Source organism: Pelodiscus sinensis, chromosome 16 (assembly GCF_052426305.1).
Source record: "Pelodiscus sinensis isolate ZL-2025 chromosome 16, ASM5242630v1, whole genome shotgun sequence".
In the NCBI taxonomy this organism is placed as follows: domain Eukaryota; kingdom Metazoa; phylum Chordata; order Testudines; family Trionychidae; genus Pelodiscus; species Pelodiscus sinensis.
In genome coordinates, this window is record NC_143067.1 from 3688612 (window position 1) to 3706611 (window position 18000).

The 18000-nt window shown below is 47.2% G+C and overlaps 1 protein-coding gene across 4 annotated transcripts in view; it reads right to left on the reverse strand.

The window, feature by feature from the left end:
• The window catches only part of SGCD (sarcoglycan delta), a 555052-nt gene that overhangs the window by 61315 nt on the left and 475737 nt on the right, over positions 1 to 18000 (reverse strand). For all 4 annotated transcript variants that reach the window (XM_075900616.2, XM_075900619.2, XM_075900617.2 and 1 more), the window contains one exon: positions 2365 to 2437. In XM_075900616.2, coding sequence (XP_075756731.1) covers positions 2365 to 2437 — 73 coding nt within the window. The remainder of the gene's footprint in view (positions 1 to 2364; positions 2438 to 18000) is intronic.

Genomic DNA, 18000 nt, shown 5'->3' on the forward strand with positions numbered 1-18000 from the left:
GGGACACAAGCCAGCGAATGTCCTCACAATAATTCCTGGAGCCGATCTGTTAAAAACAATCCAATCTTGATTCAAAAATCGTCTGTGATGGAGCCTCCACCAGAATCATTGTTCTAATGGTTAATTACTCTCACTGTTAAAAATATACACCTTAGTTCCAGCCTGACTGTGCCTCATTCCATCTGCCAACCACCAGATCATTTTCTAACCTTCTTTGCTAGCTTGAAGAGCCCGTTAGTCAATGTTTGTTACCCTTGTAGGTGCTTACATATTGTAATTAAGTTGCCCCTTAATCGTCCCTTTTTAAGCTAATTAGACTGAGCTCTAGGCCATGTCTACACTACACTATACAGAAGATCAACGCTGCTGTAGTCATTCTTCCAGGGTTTGATTTAGCGGGTCTAGTGAAGACCTACTAAATCAAACTCAGAGGGCACCCCCCCTCCTTGGTGCTGGTACTCTTGTTCCTCATGAGTAAGGGAATCAGACAGGAGTGTTTGCTCCCATCGACTTCCTGCTATGTGGATGGCAATTTACGATACATCAACTCCAGCTATGTAATTAACATAGCTGGAGTTGAGTATCTGAAGTCAACCTTATGCTCTAGTGTAGACCAGGCCTATGAGTCTATCACCAGAAGGCAAGTTTTCCAATACTTTATTCACTCTTGTGAACCCTCTCCAATTTATCAACATCCGTCTGGAATTATGGGCACCAGAACAGGTATTTGAGAACCAGGGCATCTTCCATCCATCTGCCCTGTCTCCTGCTCACGGCAGCCAAGCTGGTGGCCTACAGGGCCCACTAGAAGGGAGGCAGCATCTGCTTTGCGCTCCCACCCCCTTTCTACCCCAGGAGGCACGGCCCCTGGGTTTACATTGCCTGAAGCTGCCACTTCTGGGTTGACCCAACGCTTTTAAGAAAAACAGTAACGTCTCAAAAGGGAAGATGCAGGTTTTACGGCAGGGGCAGGGGGCAACCTGGGAACCTTCCTAATGAACTGAATCAAACCCCTGCTGTATTTTGGAGCTAACGAGCGGGCCCCTGGGGTGTGAAATGGCAGAACTAGAGGCATTTCTGAGAGAAAGTAAAAAGCCACCAAAGGGAAGGAAACAAAGACGCTCTGTCGCTTCCAAGGGGAGGGAAAGAAAGGCCAGAGACCAACGATGAAGTTACAAGGCTGTCTCTACCTCTAAGATTGTCTTCCTGAGCGGGGGCTCATTAACAGTTGGCTGACTTTGGACCCGTTTGGCGGAGGCATGACCGATACCTCGCCGATCACTGACCTGGAGGTTTTCTCCAGTCATGACAACAGGTGGGGCTCTAGCTGATACCTGGGGGAACAAGCGCTCAGCGCACTCCCAGCTTTGGTGACTGGCACGGGATGAAATCGGGATGCTGGGTGTTTGTTGCCTTCGACACGCTCCGGGTTGGCCCCCTTTGCAGCTGTGGGAAGAGTGAGTGTGTTCCAAGAACCAGCCCCCACGTTCATTAGCTCTCCCTTCGGCAGGCTGCTCCCCATGGCTGCCGCTGCACAGCGAACCTTGAGGTTTGCTCAGTTAGAGGAAGGAGGCAGCATGGCCCAGTGGGTAGGACGCTACTCTAGAACTTGGTCCCAAGTCCCTTCTTTGCCACCAACTACCCTGTGCGACCTAGGCAAGCCACTTAGTCTTTGGTGCCTCAGTTTCCCCCTTTGCGAAGTGAGGATAATCGTCATGCTGTGCAGTAGGACTGGGTGGAGAAACACAGTAAAGATTGTGAAGTGCCTTAAGACCAAGTGAAGTAAACAACAACGTGAGAGCAAGGAACAATCAGAATGGAATCCATTAAGTTCTGCGTTAGAATGAGGGCAAAGCCGACTCGCTAGAGTGGCCCGATTTATTCCACCTCTGCGTTGTGGTGTTTCTGTGAATGTCTGCCACGGTGGCACGCATGCCCGGCTAGTCACAGTTGTCAGGTCAGAGAAGGGATTCGCATTTCTCTAAGGGGCAAAACTCTACTAATGCATCGTCTGTTTGCCTGCTGCCCCTCTTTCTGATCCAACGTGGCCTCCTTTACCTTCCATTGCTACAGCCAGAAAAATCTCTCTATTTTCCTCTCCAAAGACCGAGCCCTGGCTCAGTGGAGCATGGTACAGAGGAAGCGCTCATAACCCAGGTTTTCTTTTGGCTCCATTGCAGAGATTTGCTTTAAAGCGTTGCTGCCTTTCTTCTATTTCCTGGGACTCCCTCTCCGCCTGTAACCTCTGCCCAGTGCATTCCCAGGGGAACTCCTCAACTGCAGGGGTAGAAATGCCGCCACTGGGGATGCAAAATTCCAACAAGGCGCCACTGAGTTATGCCGAAATCATATTCCAAAGTTTACCTTAGTTCCTTGAAGGGGTCTGCCCTGACACTGGGAGTTTCTATAGATTTAGGGAACACTGTGCCTTCTGCTCCTGAAATAACAAAACAGAACACAAGTTGGAGACGTTACACACGGTACGCAGGGGAAATCATGCATGGCACAACATACAGGCAATCCGACCCCCCTGCATGCCCCCGCGCCATCCTCGCCAGCGGCCGGGTTCCGAAGGCTGAGCCGAATTCTCAAAACCAGCTGCCTCGTCTGCACCCAGAACTGGGACGCCCAAGGACCTTGCTTCTGTTCTGAGGCTGGAAAAGAGGCAGGCAGCCAGCTTGGAAAATACGCCCTTGCATTATGCATAAACCTTTCCCATGCAGACGTGTACATCATTGGCTAAGACAGAGGCGGACCTTGAAACAATTTATACTGGAAGGTTTGCTTGCGGAGATGGGCTGAAAGGAGGGAACACAATCCTCGGTTAAGACGGCTGCCTCCAAAGGTTCACGGTGACTTGCATGCTGGAGGATAAGGTGGTGCTCTCAAGTGAATGAACAACGGGACAAAATGGCAGGCGCCCCGGGGTCTAGTTCTAGCTTTGCTGCTGATTTTGCGGCGTCACCCTGAACGAGTCATTTGCGCCCTTGCTCTCTCTCCGTTTCACACGTCCCATCTGTACGTGTGAGGGATGAGAAGTGGGGATGAGAAGGACGTACTTACCCTTTTCAGCTCTCCTGATGGAAAGTACCAACTATGGAATGCCAATTTAGACGTATTAAGACCAGAAGGGGCCCTTCTGATAAATTAGAATGAGCTTCTCTAGTAATATCGGCCACAGAATTTCATTCGGGATTCCTGCAAATTAGTAAAGGCCCTCTAAACTGAATGCTGAGGGCTCCCCCGGTTGGTGCTGGTGCTCCTCGCTATCGTGAGGAGTAAAGGAAGATGGTGCCAAGCTCAGATTACATAAGCCAACTCCAACTATGTTATTTATATGGTTGGAGTTGCGAACCTCAAGCCGACCTTCTGGGTAGTAGAGACCTGTCCTTAGTTGGGTCCTTGTGCCAGCTGGAGGGGCACTGGCTGGAGGCTCCAACTGACAAAAAGGACCCTAGGTGAGCCCCACCTGATGTCCCAACTCCTGGAACTGCCTAGCGTGAGCGGGAAAGGAGCAGCGCTTAGAGCAGAGAGTAGGGGAAGCTCTAGGGTGGACGGCTTCCCAGGGAGGCCTGAGGGCATGCAAGGTAAGGCTTGAAGCCTGGAACCTTGGGAAGGAGCAATAAAGGGGGGGGGGGGGTAGTTCCTGCTAACGAGTCAAAATCTACTAATTATCTAACCAGGCGGTATGCTAGTAATAACCACTGGCACTCCGTGCCACCTCTTGTGGCCTCTGTTGGTAGGACGAGGCGGCAAGAGGGCACAAGTATGGACAAATGTACGCCGCTGCTGAAGAAGTGCATGCGCATGTACGGCACAGGGACCAGCACTCCGAGAAGAATTTCAAGGTTCCCATCCCGATTTCTCCGCAGAAAATGTAACAAGAAAATGCTCCTCATATTTTAAACAATTCACAGTGAGAAAAAAAATCCACTGACTTCAACAGAGTTGCATTTGGTTTGCACCAATGTATCCCACTCGTTATGGGTACGTCTACACTGCAGCTCAAAAGTTGAATTAAGCGATGCAACGTCAGCTACGTCAAGTGTGTAGCTGACATCGAAATAGCTGAATTTGGCTTTTGGTGCTGTCTACACAGTAGGATGTTGAAGGAAGAACACTCTTCCTTCAACATCCCTTACTCCTCGTGAAATGAGGGTTACTGGAGTTGGAGTAAGAAGTCTTCCAGCTCGACATTATTTTGAAATAACGGCTTGCTGTGTAGACGTGCATTATGTTATTCGGAAATAAGACTGTGGTGTAGACATATCCTGTGTTAAGGAAAATGAGAATTAAAACAAGTTTTCTAATACTTATACGAGAATGACAAACTCCTGCTTTTTAAAATGCTGGAATGCAGAGACGATAAAGAACAGTCTAAAGTTTGAAGCTTTGAGGAGTCAAGTTGCACTCATGACCCAAAATAGATATTTACCTCTTGATTTCACTATAAGCCTGTATTAGTACAAGTTGTCAAAAGCATCTATACTGGCATGTGCCTTTGCGCAAAAGCATCAGTGCCAGTGTAGACGCTCTCTTGCGCAAGAAAGCTCCAATGGCCATTTTAGCCATCGGGCTTTCTTGTGCAAGAAATTAATGTTGCTGTCCACACTGGCCCTCTTGCGCAAGAGGACTTATCCTTGAGCGGGAGCATCAGAGTATTTGCACAAGAACCACTGATTTTGTACATTACAAAGTCAGTGTTCTTGCGCAAATAATTGCGGCCAGTGTAGACAGGTGGCAAGATTTTGCACAAAAGCGGCCGCTTTTGCACAAAATCTTGCCAATGTAGACACAGCTGTCGAAGCAAAAACATGCTTCTTTCTGTTTAGGCGGCTAACAACTGATTGCTTTATTGATTAGTAAAGCAAAGTGAGCCAAACGTGGTCCCAGCAAAGTTGGGCCCAGTAAAGCTGCTTAATACAATTAATGTTAGTATTTTTATACCCTTAACCAAACAGTCTGACATTAGGGCATTTAATTACAGAAATAATTAATTAAACTAGGAAAAACAAAGCCTTATTAACAAGATGGCGGACAGGTACGAGGGAGTACCTCTCCTTTTTGAACCAGCCCAATTAACACATTTTAATAGCACATTTGTTTTGGCCTGGCGCATGGGGTGATAGAAAGTTTACTCTGGCCTACGTGCAAAGACAAAAAGCTGAAATGGTTTCTGTTATACAAGATGGCTTTTAGCTAAACATAAAGTAGCTTCTACACAGCCTGACTGTTCTTTACATTTGCAATTTTCAGTAGGGTTTTTAAAAGTAACAAATAAACAACACTAGTCAAAGGCCAGTGATGACTTGGGAGCAGTGACTAAAGTGGGGGAGTTTAGGAGGGGTTAATTATTTAAATCTGGAAGAGGGAAGCAATTTTTAAAACCCAGGTGGTGAAGTTTCCAATTCATGGAGTTTGGGGAAAGGCTCAATCCAAGATCATCTGTGATACTTGAGGCAGACGGTCTTTTAGAAAATCAGCCAGCTCCTTGTCTGTTTTCTTGATATTCATTGCTATGATACATGTAAACCCTACTTTCCCTCAATCAGTGATAAAGACATTTATATAGTGGGTACCGGGACAAGCAAACCAACCCACTTCACACACCAGTTCTCTTTCATTAGTTCCTGACCTAAGCTAACCAAAGCTAGATGGGAAGAGATGGTGGAAAATCCTGTATCTTGTGACTGGTCTCTAGAACTCTGGGGCTACGTCTAGACTGGCATGATTTTCCGGAAATGCTTTTAACGGAAAAGCTTTCCGTTAAAAGCATTTTTGGAACAGAACGTCTAGATTAGCACAGATGCTTTTCCGCAAAAGCACTTTTTGCAGAAAAGCGTCCGTGCCAATCTAGACGCACTTTTCCACAAAAAAGCCCCGATCGCCATTTTCGCAATCGGGGCTTTTTTTGCGGAAAACAAATCTGAGCTGTCTACACTGGCCCTTTTGCGCAAAAGCTTTGCGCAAAAGGACTTTTGCCCGAACGGGAGCAGCATAATATTTCCTCAAAAAGCACTGATTTCTTACAGTAGGAAGTCAGTGCTTTTGCAGAAATTCAAGCGGCCAGTGTAGACAGCTGGCAAGTTTTTCCGGAAAAGCAGCTGATTTTTCGGAAAAACTGGCCAGTCTAGACACAGCCTGGCAGTTCCTGCTACTCTAGCCTGAGTCACAGACAAGCTCACAGGAAAGCAAGCAACCTGTGAACAGAGATGGCCTAGAACAGTTAGTCAAAATGTGAGTAATATTTATAAGTTTTCATCCAGCCAGAACCCGTGCGTTTCCCTTTGCTTCTGTTCCATAACAAGCTCAGTTATGAATATGTGATTGGCATTTAGTTACACATTGAAAAGAAAAACACCCAAAACGCTTATTGCACAAAGTTCTATTCCAAACATTTTGTCTTCCTACTGCGAGAGTCTCATTCCTGATTGCTCCTCCTGCAACGTATCCTAGTAACACGCCAACGTTAGATACACGTAGCCCGACGAGGATGCCTGTAAAACGCTGGACAGTTAGCAACAGAATTCCAGCGCAGCTCGAATCCAGTCACACTAGCTCTGCAAACAGCTCCGTTCTTGTTTTCATTTTGCTTAACTTGAGGAAAGCAAATCTCGCATCCATTGCCTCTCACCCCAATTGGGGGTATCTTACCCCTCCCCTACATTTATAGAACATAAAGTGAAATTTACCACTAACTATTTTGCTCCTGATGTTAGTAAAACAGTTCAAATCCATTCTGATTGATTGATGACATCAAATGCTGTTTTATTTTAAAGCATTGAAAGTATTTTTTTTATCTGATAAGTCTATGTAACAAAGAACATCCTCATTTGTCTGCAAACAGCCAGATGAAGTTAAGCAGACAATAATCATATCATTTGTATCCACGGGTACTGTACATCCCTAGATAATAAATTATTCCATGATGACAATGATTATTATTATTTCAGAAAGATGTCTATTAAAATCCATACCTACCAATTCTCTCTTTTGACACTCTGTAATTTACCAGCAATAAATGTTGATAAACAGTTTGAGTGAAAAATCTATGAACCCATTTCAGATTTATTTTAAGTTCCATTTAATCTCTCTCAAAAATGATTTCATCAATGCATTTCCATTAGCTGGTTCTCTGTCCAATAACTTAATTCCACATGATCAATCAGGTGCTTATATAGCGTGCGACAGGATCTAGCTAAAGTGGTTGAAATCACCGTGAAGATCCACCAAAGAGTTGTTTTTTCTCTAGACTGGCAGATGGTGGTAGGGTAAAACATGGCAGCATATTTTGCATGTTTTGAGTTGCATGAAGTTTGTTCAACTTCAGGCATTTTTCTTTCATTTGAGACTGTATTCTATGGGGGCGATGCCCACTCTGTACCAAGGGAAGATCTCCTGATAGTAGGTTCTGTCGGCCATCTTGTTACATCTACTGCCACACTGGTTTTCTCTACACCCTTCACTCCACCATAGGTAGGCCAAGAAGCTGGGCTGGGTATAATCTCAGCAGCACATTTCAAAGAGGCAGCTGCTTGAGTTTCAGCTTCCAGATCCCTCCAACCCCATTCGGGAATTGAGTGCCATGGCCAGATCCCACCCATTCTGACTAGCTTCATCTGTTTCAAGTGGAGTTACCAAGCGAGCCCTTTGTCCCACTGTGGTCACGGCTGTTGCTCTCATGCTTCAGACGTGGAAGCAGCAAAAGGCCCAACATGAGTAGGCCTGGATTTGTGCACTAGGCCCTTCCCCATGACACGAATCCCGGCCCTTGCATACAACGAGGTGTCTGCTTTATTGCTCAGGATCGTACTGTGTGCCATCTCATCCTGCACCTTTGGAGACTATACGAAGGAAGTGTCCTCCCCCGATCCGTCATTTCAGAGTTGGTTCTTAGCATGTGTATCAGATGAGCATCAGTGATAGCGCATTTCTTCCTCCATCTGGTGAAACCCGATTGCCACCTTTAGTCATTTGCATGTGCAGAGACAACAACTGAAGAGGCTACCCTGGTAGGCAACTGGTGAGTGATTTTGGTGGCAGTGCGAACACACAATCAGCTCATAAGCAGAACAGGCCAAGATTTTCAAAACTGCATGACTGAAGTTGGGTGTCTCCATCCGCACTTGGGGCTTCCACACACGGATACAATGTATGTTGCTCAGGGGTGTGCCCCCGATCGACGGACGTTACACTGACCTAAGCTTCAGTGAGGACAGTGCTATGTTGAGGGAGGTGCTGCTATCGTAGTCACTGCCCCTCAGGCCATGTCTCCACTTACCGGAGGATCGATGCACTGGCGATCAATCTTCCAGAGTTTGATTTAGTAGGTCTAGTAAAGACCCGCTAAATAGAATGCTGAGGGCGCCCCCATAAGTACTGGTATCCCTCTACTCATGAGGAGTAAGAGAAGTCAACGAACTATTTATGTAGCTGGAGTTACGTCTCTTAAGCTGACCTTGTCCCCACAGCATAGTCTTGGCCTCGCACAGGTAGATTTACGAAGCTGACAGGAGAGCTCTCTTCCCTCAGCCTAGCGTGTTTGCAGTAGCAGTGCTGCAGCTGCACTGCTTTGGCAATTCTAGTGTGGACCAGCCTTTAGACGGCTTAAAAAGTAGCTGAGTTTTGGAAAGCCAGCAGGTGCAGTGGGGTGCCGAGTGCTTTTGAAAATGAAACCAGATTTCTGCAGTGAGGCTAAATACAGAGTTGACGGCCTAAAGTTTAGGCCAGGTTTGAAAACCATGGGGCAAACCGTACTTGTAGAAAGAGAAACAAGTTCACAGCCCACTGGAAATGCACCCTGGTTATTTTCAAGTTATTTTTCACCCCTTTCTTTTTCCTGGCCAACACTTCTGTCTTGTGCCATTTTTGCTCTTTTATTAATAAACCCCAATGCCAAGGAGCATTTTCAGCACGGTTCCTCACTGCTTTACAGTGAAATAAGAGTCAGCTTGTTCTCTGCAGAGATTCTTAATTTAGTTTAAGTTTGTTTGAGTTTCTCTTTAAAAAACCTACCTCCCTGTAGCGTTTTGTGTACTCTGACATTCATTTTTTTCAATCTGAGGAAAACGTACTGTTGTGATTTCCAACAAGCATCTGTGGTCAGCATTATTGATCCAGGGGCCTTATGCAGTTCACTCATTAAAATACCACGTAACTAGGTTCTCCTCTGTGGGACCTAGCAGGTCAATACGCAGCACTCATTAGAAAGCTCATGGCAGTGCCCACAGATCTGAGGGACATAAATCCAATGCAATAAGTCAGTAGTGATCTGTGGAGGCATCTTTTAATTCAGAGCTACTTTAAAAGACTTATTTATCCTTAATCTATGTTCTTCTATTGGTGAGCCCAATAACGGTGATTGATGCCTGCGTAATCTCATTGCATCTGAAATCAACTCAACAGAACTTCCATTCTGTGGCTCACTAATATAGAATCTTTCTTCCTTCTTTCCCCCATTATTTTGCCATAACCAATATTGCTTCAAATCCGTGTTCCCCTTGCTTTGTTGACATCTTTTTAAAACATAAGAAAACCGTTGGTACTGTTGACCAGTGTGTTTATTTTTTAATTTAAACCTGAAAGGAAATATTTTGAAAGCCCACCAAATCACTAACGAGCCAACATTCAGGGTGATTACCTTGGTATCTAAACAATTATTATCTTCAGAACATTTCCATTAAAGGAACAATTGCCAAAAATCTCATGGGTCTGAGGATAGAGCATTTTTCAGACAAAAATGGTTACCTGCCTTTCATCACTGTGGTTCGTCAAGATGTGTTGCTCATGTCCATTCCAGTAGGCATGTGCACAATTGCTGGCAAATTTTTTCCTTAGTGGTAACCGTTGAGTCGGCTGTGGAGACATCTGGTGCAGAGCCTTCGAGGTGCAATATATAATACACCACCGACCGCCACTCCCCCCCCAGCTCCTTCTTGCCTTATTATTCCAACAGAGGGGAGGGAGTGAGGCTTGGAATGGACATGAGGAACGCATCTGGAAGAACAACAGGTACGAAAGGTAGGCAACTGGAGTGATTGTTCACATGCATTCCAATAGGTGACTCCCTGGAGGGAGAGTCTGGGGCCGCCTAGCTCTCTGAGACGTCTGGTGCCACTGCTGGTGTTGGTGCCAAAGTTGGAGCCAGAGGGAAAGTTGGCACCGGTACCACGTGCACTGAGGGGGAGGAGCCTTGGAGCTGGGCTTTGCACCCCTTGGCACACTCAGCGGTGCATGATCAGATGCATACTCCTGGCCACGTGAAGAATGGCGTCTGTAAGTGGTGGCAAGTATCAGAGGGGTCGCCGTGTTCGTCTGAATCTACAAAAGCGGCAAAGAGTCCTGTGGCACCTTATAGACTAACTGAAGTGTTGAAGCATAAGCTATCGTGGGCGAAGACCCACTTTGTCAGATTCATGTAGTGGAAATTTCCAGAGGCAGGTATAAATATGCAGGCCAGAATCAGGCTGAAGATGACGAGGTGGATCCAATCAGGGAGGATGAGGCCCACTTCTAGTAGCTGACCTGGAGGTGTGAATTCCAAGAGAGGAGAAGCTGCTTTTGTAGTTAGCGAGCCATTCACAGTCTTTGTTTAATCCTGAGTTGATTGTGTCAAACTTGCAGATGAACTGTAGCTCAGCAGTTTCTCTTTGAAGTCTAGTCCTGAAGTTTTTTTGCTGCAGGATGGCTACCGTTAGATCTGCAATTGTGTGTCCAGGGAGACTGAAGTGTTCCCCTACAGGGTTTTGTATGTTGCCATTCCTAATATCTGATTTGTGTCCATTGATTCTTTTACGTAGGGACTGTCCAGTTTGGCCGATATATATAGCAGTGGGGCATTGTTGGCACATGATGGCATATATAACGTTAGTAGATGTGCAGGAGAATGTACCAGTGACAGTATGGCTGATCTGGTTAGGTCCTGTGATGGTGTTGCTGGTGTATATATGTGGGAAGAGTTGGCACTGCGGTTTGTTGCATGGATTGGTTCCTGAGTTAGAGTTATTATGGTGCGGTGTATAGTTGCTGGTGAGAATATGCTTCAGGTTGGTGGGTTGTTTATGGGCGAGGACTGGCCTGCCTCCCAAGGCCTGTGAAAGTGAGGGATCATTGTCCAGGATGGGTTGTAGATCACTAATGATGCATTGGAGAGGATTTAGCTGAGGACTGTAGGTGGTGGCCAGTGGTGTTCTGTTGGTTTCTTTCTTGGGCTTGTCCCATAGCAGGAGGCTTCTGGGTACACGTATGGCTCTGTCAATCTGTCTCCTCACTTCCTCGTGTGGGTATCGTATGCTTGTCTGGAGACTGTTCTCTATCCGTACTCTTCTTCCTATGCGGCACCGGGGAGGGGGTACAGTGCCACATGCTCAAATTTGCCTGTGGAGTGCCGGTGGCCATTTGGTGCCTCCTTGCGTGGCACCAAAGGGTCCCATACTGAGCTGAGGCCGGTGCGCTACTTACAGCATTGACTCCAGCCTGGATTGATGGAGAGCTGACTCCCTGAATAGCAGCTCCAGGCGATGGTCTTGCTCCTTTCAGTGCGAGGCCTAAAGTGCCTGCAAATAGGGCACTTATCTGTCGGGCGGCCCTCACCAAGACCCTTCAGTCAGGAAGAATGTGGCTTGCCCTGGGCATAGGCTTCCCACAGTCCTCACACCCCTTACATCCCAGAGAGCCCAGCATGACCCAATCAGGGGAACTGTAAAGCAGAGGGGGGAGCCGCCCAAGCTAACTCCTCTAACTGAACTGAAGTGCCCTAACAACCAAGAACTGATAGCGAAGAGCTTGCAGTGAGAGAAGCTGACAAGCTCCAATGAGCGTCGCTGGCAGGAAGAAGGAACCGAGAGGGCGGGGGGTCGGCAGCATCTTATATCCCGAGCCTTGAAGGGGCCACGCCGGGGGTTCCACTGTTAAACCGACAGGAACCACTAAAGAAAAAATTCTCCGACCGTCATGCACACAGGGTGCGAGCACACACCTATTCGATGACTTCTCTGCCGTTCAGCAATAGCTACGTTCTCACCGTTCATTTGAAGCTATTTATCTAGTTCTTTTTTGAACCCTGTTAAAGAACTGGCCTTCATAACATCCTCTGGCAAGGAGTTCCACAAGTTAACCGTGGCCTGTGTGAAGAAACACTTCCGTCTGTTTTAAACCTGCTGCCTATTAATTAATCACACTGCTGTGATACACTGTGACAGGACTCAATCACTGTATCTTTAATACCTACACAAAGGGCAGATATCCGCTCAGGAATAATGGCATAATTGCAGAACACAAGCTTGGGAAGTTGTGTTGCATGAATGTGTGTGCTGGGGTGGAAGAGTGTGTGTGCTGGTCAGACAAAGACCAAACAAAAAGAATCTGTGTTAGTGACTGAGCGGGGTGAGGTGGGGGGAGGAGAAGGCTGTGGTAACACGTACCTAAGTTCAGACTGTTGGACGTAACCGTTCCATTAGAATAAAGGACATTGACTGCCCTAGTTGGTCTGAGACACATTTGTCAGCAAGCTAATAACAGCAAAGCTATTCAGGACAGGGCCCTCTGTGTCTTTCATATGTTCTCTAAACCGCCACCTACGTGTCTGTCATTACACTGATTATGGTAATGTGTGCTGCAAATCCTGCATGGGAACATATTTGGGAAGGGGCAGAGGGAAAGATAAAAAGCCTTCAGCACATCCTAGCCATGGCTGTGCCTTAGTCAAAACATTTCAGACAGCCATGTCTTTTGTGCTTGGAGTTTATGCTGATCAATCAAGCAACTACTTGGCAGGGGATTATTATTCTGCTTTTAAAGAGTGGTTGAATTATTAGGTTATGGATTTAGAGCGAAGCCCACTGGAGCTGGCACTCAGATTGGTCCCTTAAACACCCGTTCCACCTACATATAGGTTTTTCTCCAGGTATCTTACATCTGCTTATCAGTCTATTGTGAGACTCAGACTATTCTACCAGTATCATGAATAAGACAATGTGTCATTTTACTTTTATCACAAATTAGAGAGAGGTGTGTCATCCCCCTACTCACATGACTCCATCGGTGACATCTGGGTTGGATCAGGCCCTGTCTGATTAGTTTCACTAAAGCCAGCTAAGTACTTTGCATGAATAAGGAATACTCCAGTGTGGTAAGTTTTGCAGAATCCGTCTGCTAATTTCCAAGTTTGCTGTTTTCAAACTCTTTGACACACCACATCTCTGTGCTGGCTGCTGGAGGACGGACAATTCCCCCCTGGCTGTATGGTGACGTAATTTCCGAAAAACGAATACTGACTTGCAAGACTAGAGATTCAGCAGGATGCACAGTGCAGAATTTGCTCTCTCAGATCTGTGTTAGCTGCTTGCAAATTAACGGGTAAAATGACACCTGTCTTGGAATGCTGACTAACAAAAACCCAAACCATAAACAACCCCCAACAAGCAGCTAGAAGATGAGGAGGAAACCTCATTTCTTTCCTCAGCTGAACCACAATCCATAGCCAAACAGGCCAAATGGATCACCTTGCCCTTTCGGGACTGTCGTGCGGTGTATTGATTGCTCATGGTGTCCCTTTTTGCTTTGTGAAATGTGATTTTTTGTTCCCTTGCAAGGCGAAGAAAACACATTCTAGATTTGATAAGACTCCAGTCACACAGCTCGGGCTGACAAAGAAAGGAAATGAATGCTATTTCCAGCCTTAGTGCTTCCCCACCTAAAAATCTGTTATCCACGCTTGTCATAATGTTTCACCAGTAACCTGATTTTTCTCCTTGTCTGGTGTTCATCATGCTGATGGGAGAATGTGGCTCTTGCTCTGAATGACATTATTAGTACTGCTTACCGTCCTGACGAGATCAAGCCAGAACTGGGGAGAAACTGAGAATGAGTCCTGTAGGTTTGCAGCTGCCTCCTAAAGAAGTCGCCTGCCACTATCTAGAGGACAAAGCCTTAGTTTAATCAGACAGATGGCTTCGCAGAGGACAGTTGTCACCCATGGCAAGATATTTTAACCGTCTCCAGGGGTGTCCTCCCTCTTTTGGAAGTGGTAGCTACAGGAACTGTGGTCGGGATGTTTCATAGAATCCCAGGGCAGGGAGAGACCTCAGGAGTCATCAAGTCCAACCCCCTGCTCAAAGCAGGACCGATCCCAACTGAATCAACCCAGCCAGAGCTTTGTCAAGCCAGGACTTAAAAACCTCTAGGGATGGAGATTCCACCACCTCCCTAGGGAACCCAGCCCAGTGCTTCCCCACCCTCCTAGGTAAACAGGTTTTCCTAATAGCCAACCTAGACCTCCCCCACTGCAACTTGAGACCATTGCTCCTCATTCTGCCACCACTGAGAACAGCCTCTCTCCATCCTTTTTGGAACCCCCCTTCAGGGAGTTGAAGGCTGCTCTCAAATCCCCTCTCACTCTGCTCTTCTGCAGACTAAATAAACCCAAATCCCTCAGCCTCTCCTCATAGGTCATATGCTCCAGCCTCCTCATCATTCATCCCACCTCAGGAATTCACACACATGACCCTCTCTTTCTTTCAGAACTGGGACTGAAGATTGTCGCTTGTCCACACAGAGCACGTCAGTTGACAGAAAGGCGAGAGAGCACCCCGTCCGTTTCATTTCTGACTTATATATGGCCCACGGCTTTGCCTCCCCCTCAGGTGGGAGACTAGGGCCCTGCAGAATCCAACTGAATGCCATTCTGAAATCACTATCACCATGGTACAGGCTAAGCAGAGCTCTTGACTGAAACATCTGAGAGAGAAACAAGCAGCCCTCAGAGAAGCGCATAGGATGAAAAATTACTAGGACGCCTGAAAGGTCCTGAGTTCAACATGTGCTTCTGCTATTCAAGTCACTGAGAAGCCAATAACCCCGTGGCGAGTCATCACACAAGCTCAGCTGTGCTGTTAGATGCATTCTGCTCAGCTAGCTCAGTATGTACAGGATAGGCCAAGGTCTTTGCTAAAAGTGCAACGTGAAAAGAATCGGGAGGCTTCCGAGCTCTCTGTCAGACTTGCACAGCGCTATAGCAACGCTTTTGTCCCTCCCGAGTCACGGCAAGGCAAGAGCCACTGAAAACGCTTGTGGCTGCAACGCCGTGGAGACAGCTGGGCCGGTTTGCACAGAGATATGAGCTCATCGCATTCATATTCAGGTGTGCTCGCTTCCTGCCCAAACTGAGACGCATGGAAGGCAATGCAAATTCCTTTTCCTCCTCCTTTGGGCGGCGGCAGTCCAGTCCGTGTGAACGCGAGGCTGCGAATCCAAACCAGATTAAACCCACCACAAACCTCTGTGTAGAGAGTTCTTTAACCTTTCAGCCCCGGGCTATGCTTCCGATGTGTATTGCTTATGAACGGAAGCCTTTACAGCATTAATACATTGCTCCTGTAAATAACGAAGTAGAAATGTGCCTTCGGAACAACTGGGCTATTCATAAATTAGCAATTACATTTTAGCACCTATGACTCAGCTTGAGTCACTAGACTCCTTGGTGAAATCAAACCGGCAGGAGAAAGCTGCTCCTAAGAACAATGATCCCGAAGCAGAGACTGGTCCAGAAAGCCAGCGTGGTTAGCCACACTCCCAAATTCCGTGTATTAATCCTGCACTTCATGGGCCACATGGCATTTCCCAAGAGCCTCTGCTTGGGGCCACGGAAGGATGTGAGCCCAGGGGAGCCAGAGCAATTTTGCTACGCAGACCTGGCTACAGAAGAGGAGACGATGAAAGAAATCACCATAGCTCCCAGGAGGGCTCTAAAAACAACGCATGGCCCTATGGCACCTTAGAGACTAACGACAACAGTTAGAGTCGTGAGATTTTCTGGACAAACCCCACTTCATCAGATGGAGTGGGAATAACAGCAACGAAGAGATATATAGAACAGTAGAAGTACCTGTCAATTGTAGTGCCCATGTAAATGGGGCTGGATGTGTCCCCTACATACCTTTTAATGTGGGAATGCGGACGTTAAAGGCAGGAGAAATTGGCTTTGTAATGCACCAACCAGCAAATGGCTTTGTTCAAGCCCAGAGTAACGGTGTCAGATCTGTAGATCAATTCCAGTTCTGCAGACTCTCTCTGTAATTGGCGAGTGAAATTCCTTTGTAAAAGAATGGCTGCTTTTAAATCCATTTCTGAGTGCCCAGGCAGGTTCCCCTATGGGTTTCTGTTTGTTCCCCTTTTTGATGCCTGAAGTGCGTCCATTTCTCCTTTGTCGCAGAGACTGCCCGGTTTGGCCAATATCCATGGCAGAGGGGCATTGCTGGCGCATGATGGCACAGATCACATTACAGGATGTGCCGTTGTATGAGCCTCAGATGTGGTGGCTGATGTGGTTAGGTCCTGTGATGCTGTCGCTTGTGTAGATGTGTGGACAGAGTTGGCAGCAGGGTTTGTTGTAGGGGCAGGTTGCTGGGTGAGTATCTGAGATGTGATGCGTGGTTGCTGGAAAGGATTTGCTTCCTGTTAGAGGGTTGTTTGTAGGCGAGGACTGGCCTTTTCCCCAGGCCTGCAAGAGTGAGGGGTCATTTTCCAGGACAGGTGTAGATTGTCAATGATGCGCTGGAGGTTTGAACTGATGGAGGTAGGTGATGGCTGGTGGTGTTCTGGTATTTTCCTTGTTGGGCCCGTCCTGAAGTAGTTGACTTCTGGGTATCTGTCTGGCTCTGTCAAGCTGGTTCCTCACTTTCCCAGCTGGGGAGGGCTCTGACATTCTCGTGTGTTGTGGGCAGAAGCGGGGTTGAGTCAAACGCCCCCGCATAAGAGCTGCTGTAATCATGACCCTGAGGGTTGAGGGGTGGGATTCCCTTCCCCGGTGACCTTAGGAAAGCACAACCCCTTTAGCTGGGCTATGCCACCGGGAGAGGGTTTAACCCAGTACATAGTAGTAGTAGCAAAAGTAACGATTTATATTCCGGTAGGTGGGATTCAGTTGACACTGGGATAGATTCGCCCTGGGATTCTTATCTACTGTACATTTGAGAGAGTTTGTCTCAGAAATCAAGTGAGTCTGTCCGTCTGTCTGTTTGATCAACATCTCCTAAGCAGTAAGAACTAGGACTGCCACATTTGGGAGGCAGCTTCCTCTTAGTGTCACTTAAAGCAAGGTCAGGGTTTGGTTGACCCAGGACACTGGGATGTGCCTGGAATGGGATTGGTTTTCATAACATGGAAAGGGAGAGGGTTGCTACCAGGGACAGTGATATTGTGGAATGACCACCAGGGGGCAGCAAGGGGCCAGAGATGGGGACTGGGACAGAGGTGGAGGTAAGTTTGCTGCCTCCCCCCTGGCCAGTGTGGCTCCCACTGTGGTCAGCCCCAGGGAGCCACTGGCTGGCCAGTACAGTCCCCACCCGCCCGCACCTGCACTGCCCACACCTACAGTTCCCTGTCTTAATCCCCTCCTCACTCCCCAAACATGAGTCCTGCCCGCCCCACCTGCAGCCCCCTGCCCTGAGCCCCCCTTACTTCACTTATGCCCTAACCCTGACTTCTGCACCCCTCACACCTCCTACCCCGAAGGACCCGAGCAACACCAAGTCAATCTTCTAGTATTTTGTACAACAGGGCCTCATGCAAAGCCCAATGAAATCAAAGGAAATTATTAGATGCCAGATTAGTGATCTTTGTCATACCACGAGAACCACCAAATACGGTACGAGTTACAGTGACAATGTTCCACTACACCTCAAGCCGCATGTATATTTCAGCACTTCCTCTGCAATTCAAAACCAGATACCAAAACGGCCCAGACGCAGCATCATCACGCTCCACATTGTCTCCTTCTAAGCTCCCTGGATTTCCAGCAATATTCAGTGAAAGAAAAACATAATTTCACTTGCCACCATAAATATTAATCACCAGAGTGCGTTGACAAGCTTTCCTGCCAACAAACTTTGACATCTAACCCCTCTCCCCAAAAGACGTCAAGGCCTTTGGGAGAACTGATTCCATCATGTCATCTGATGTTGTTTTAAGAGGCTAAATTAAGCATCTGACCACAGTTTAATT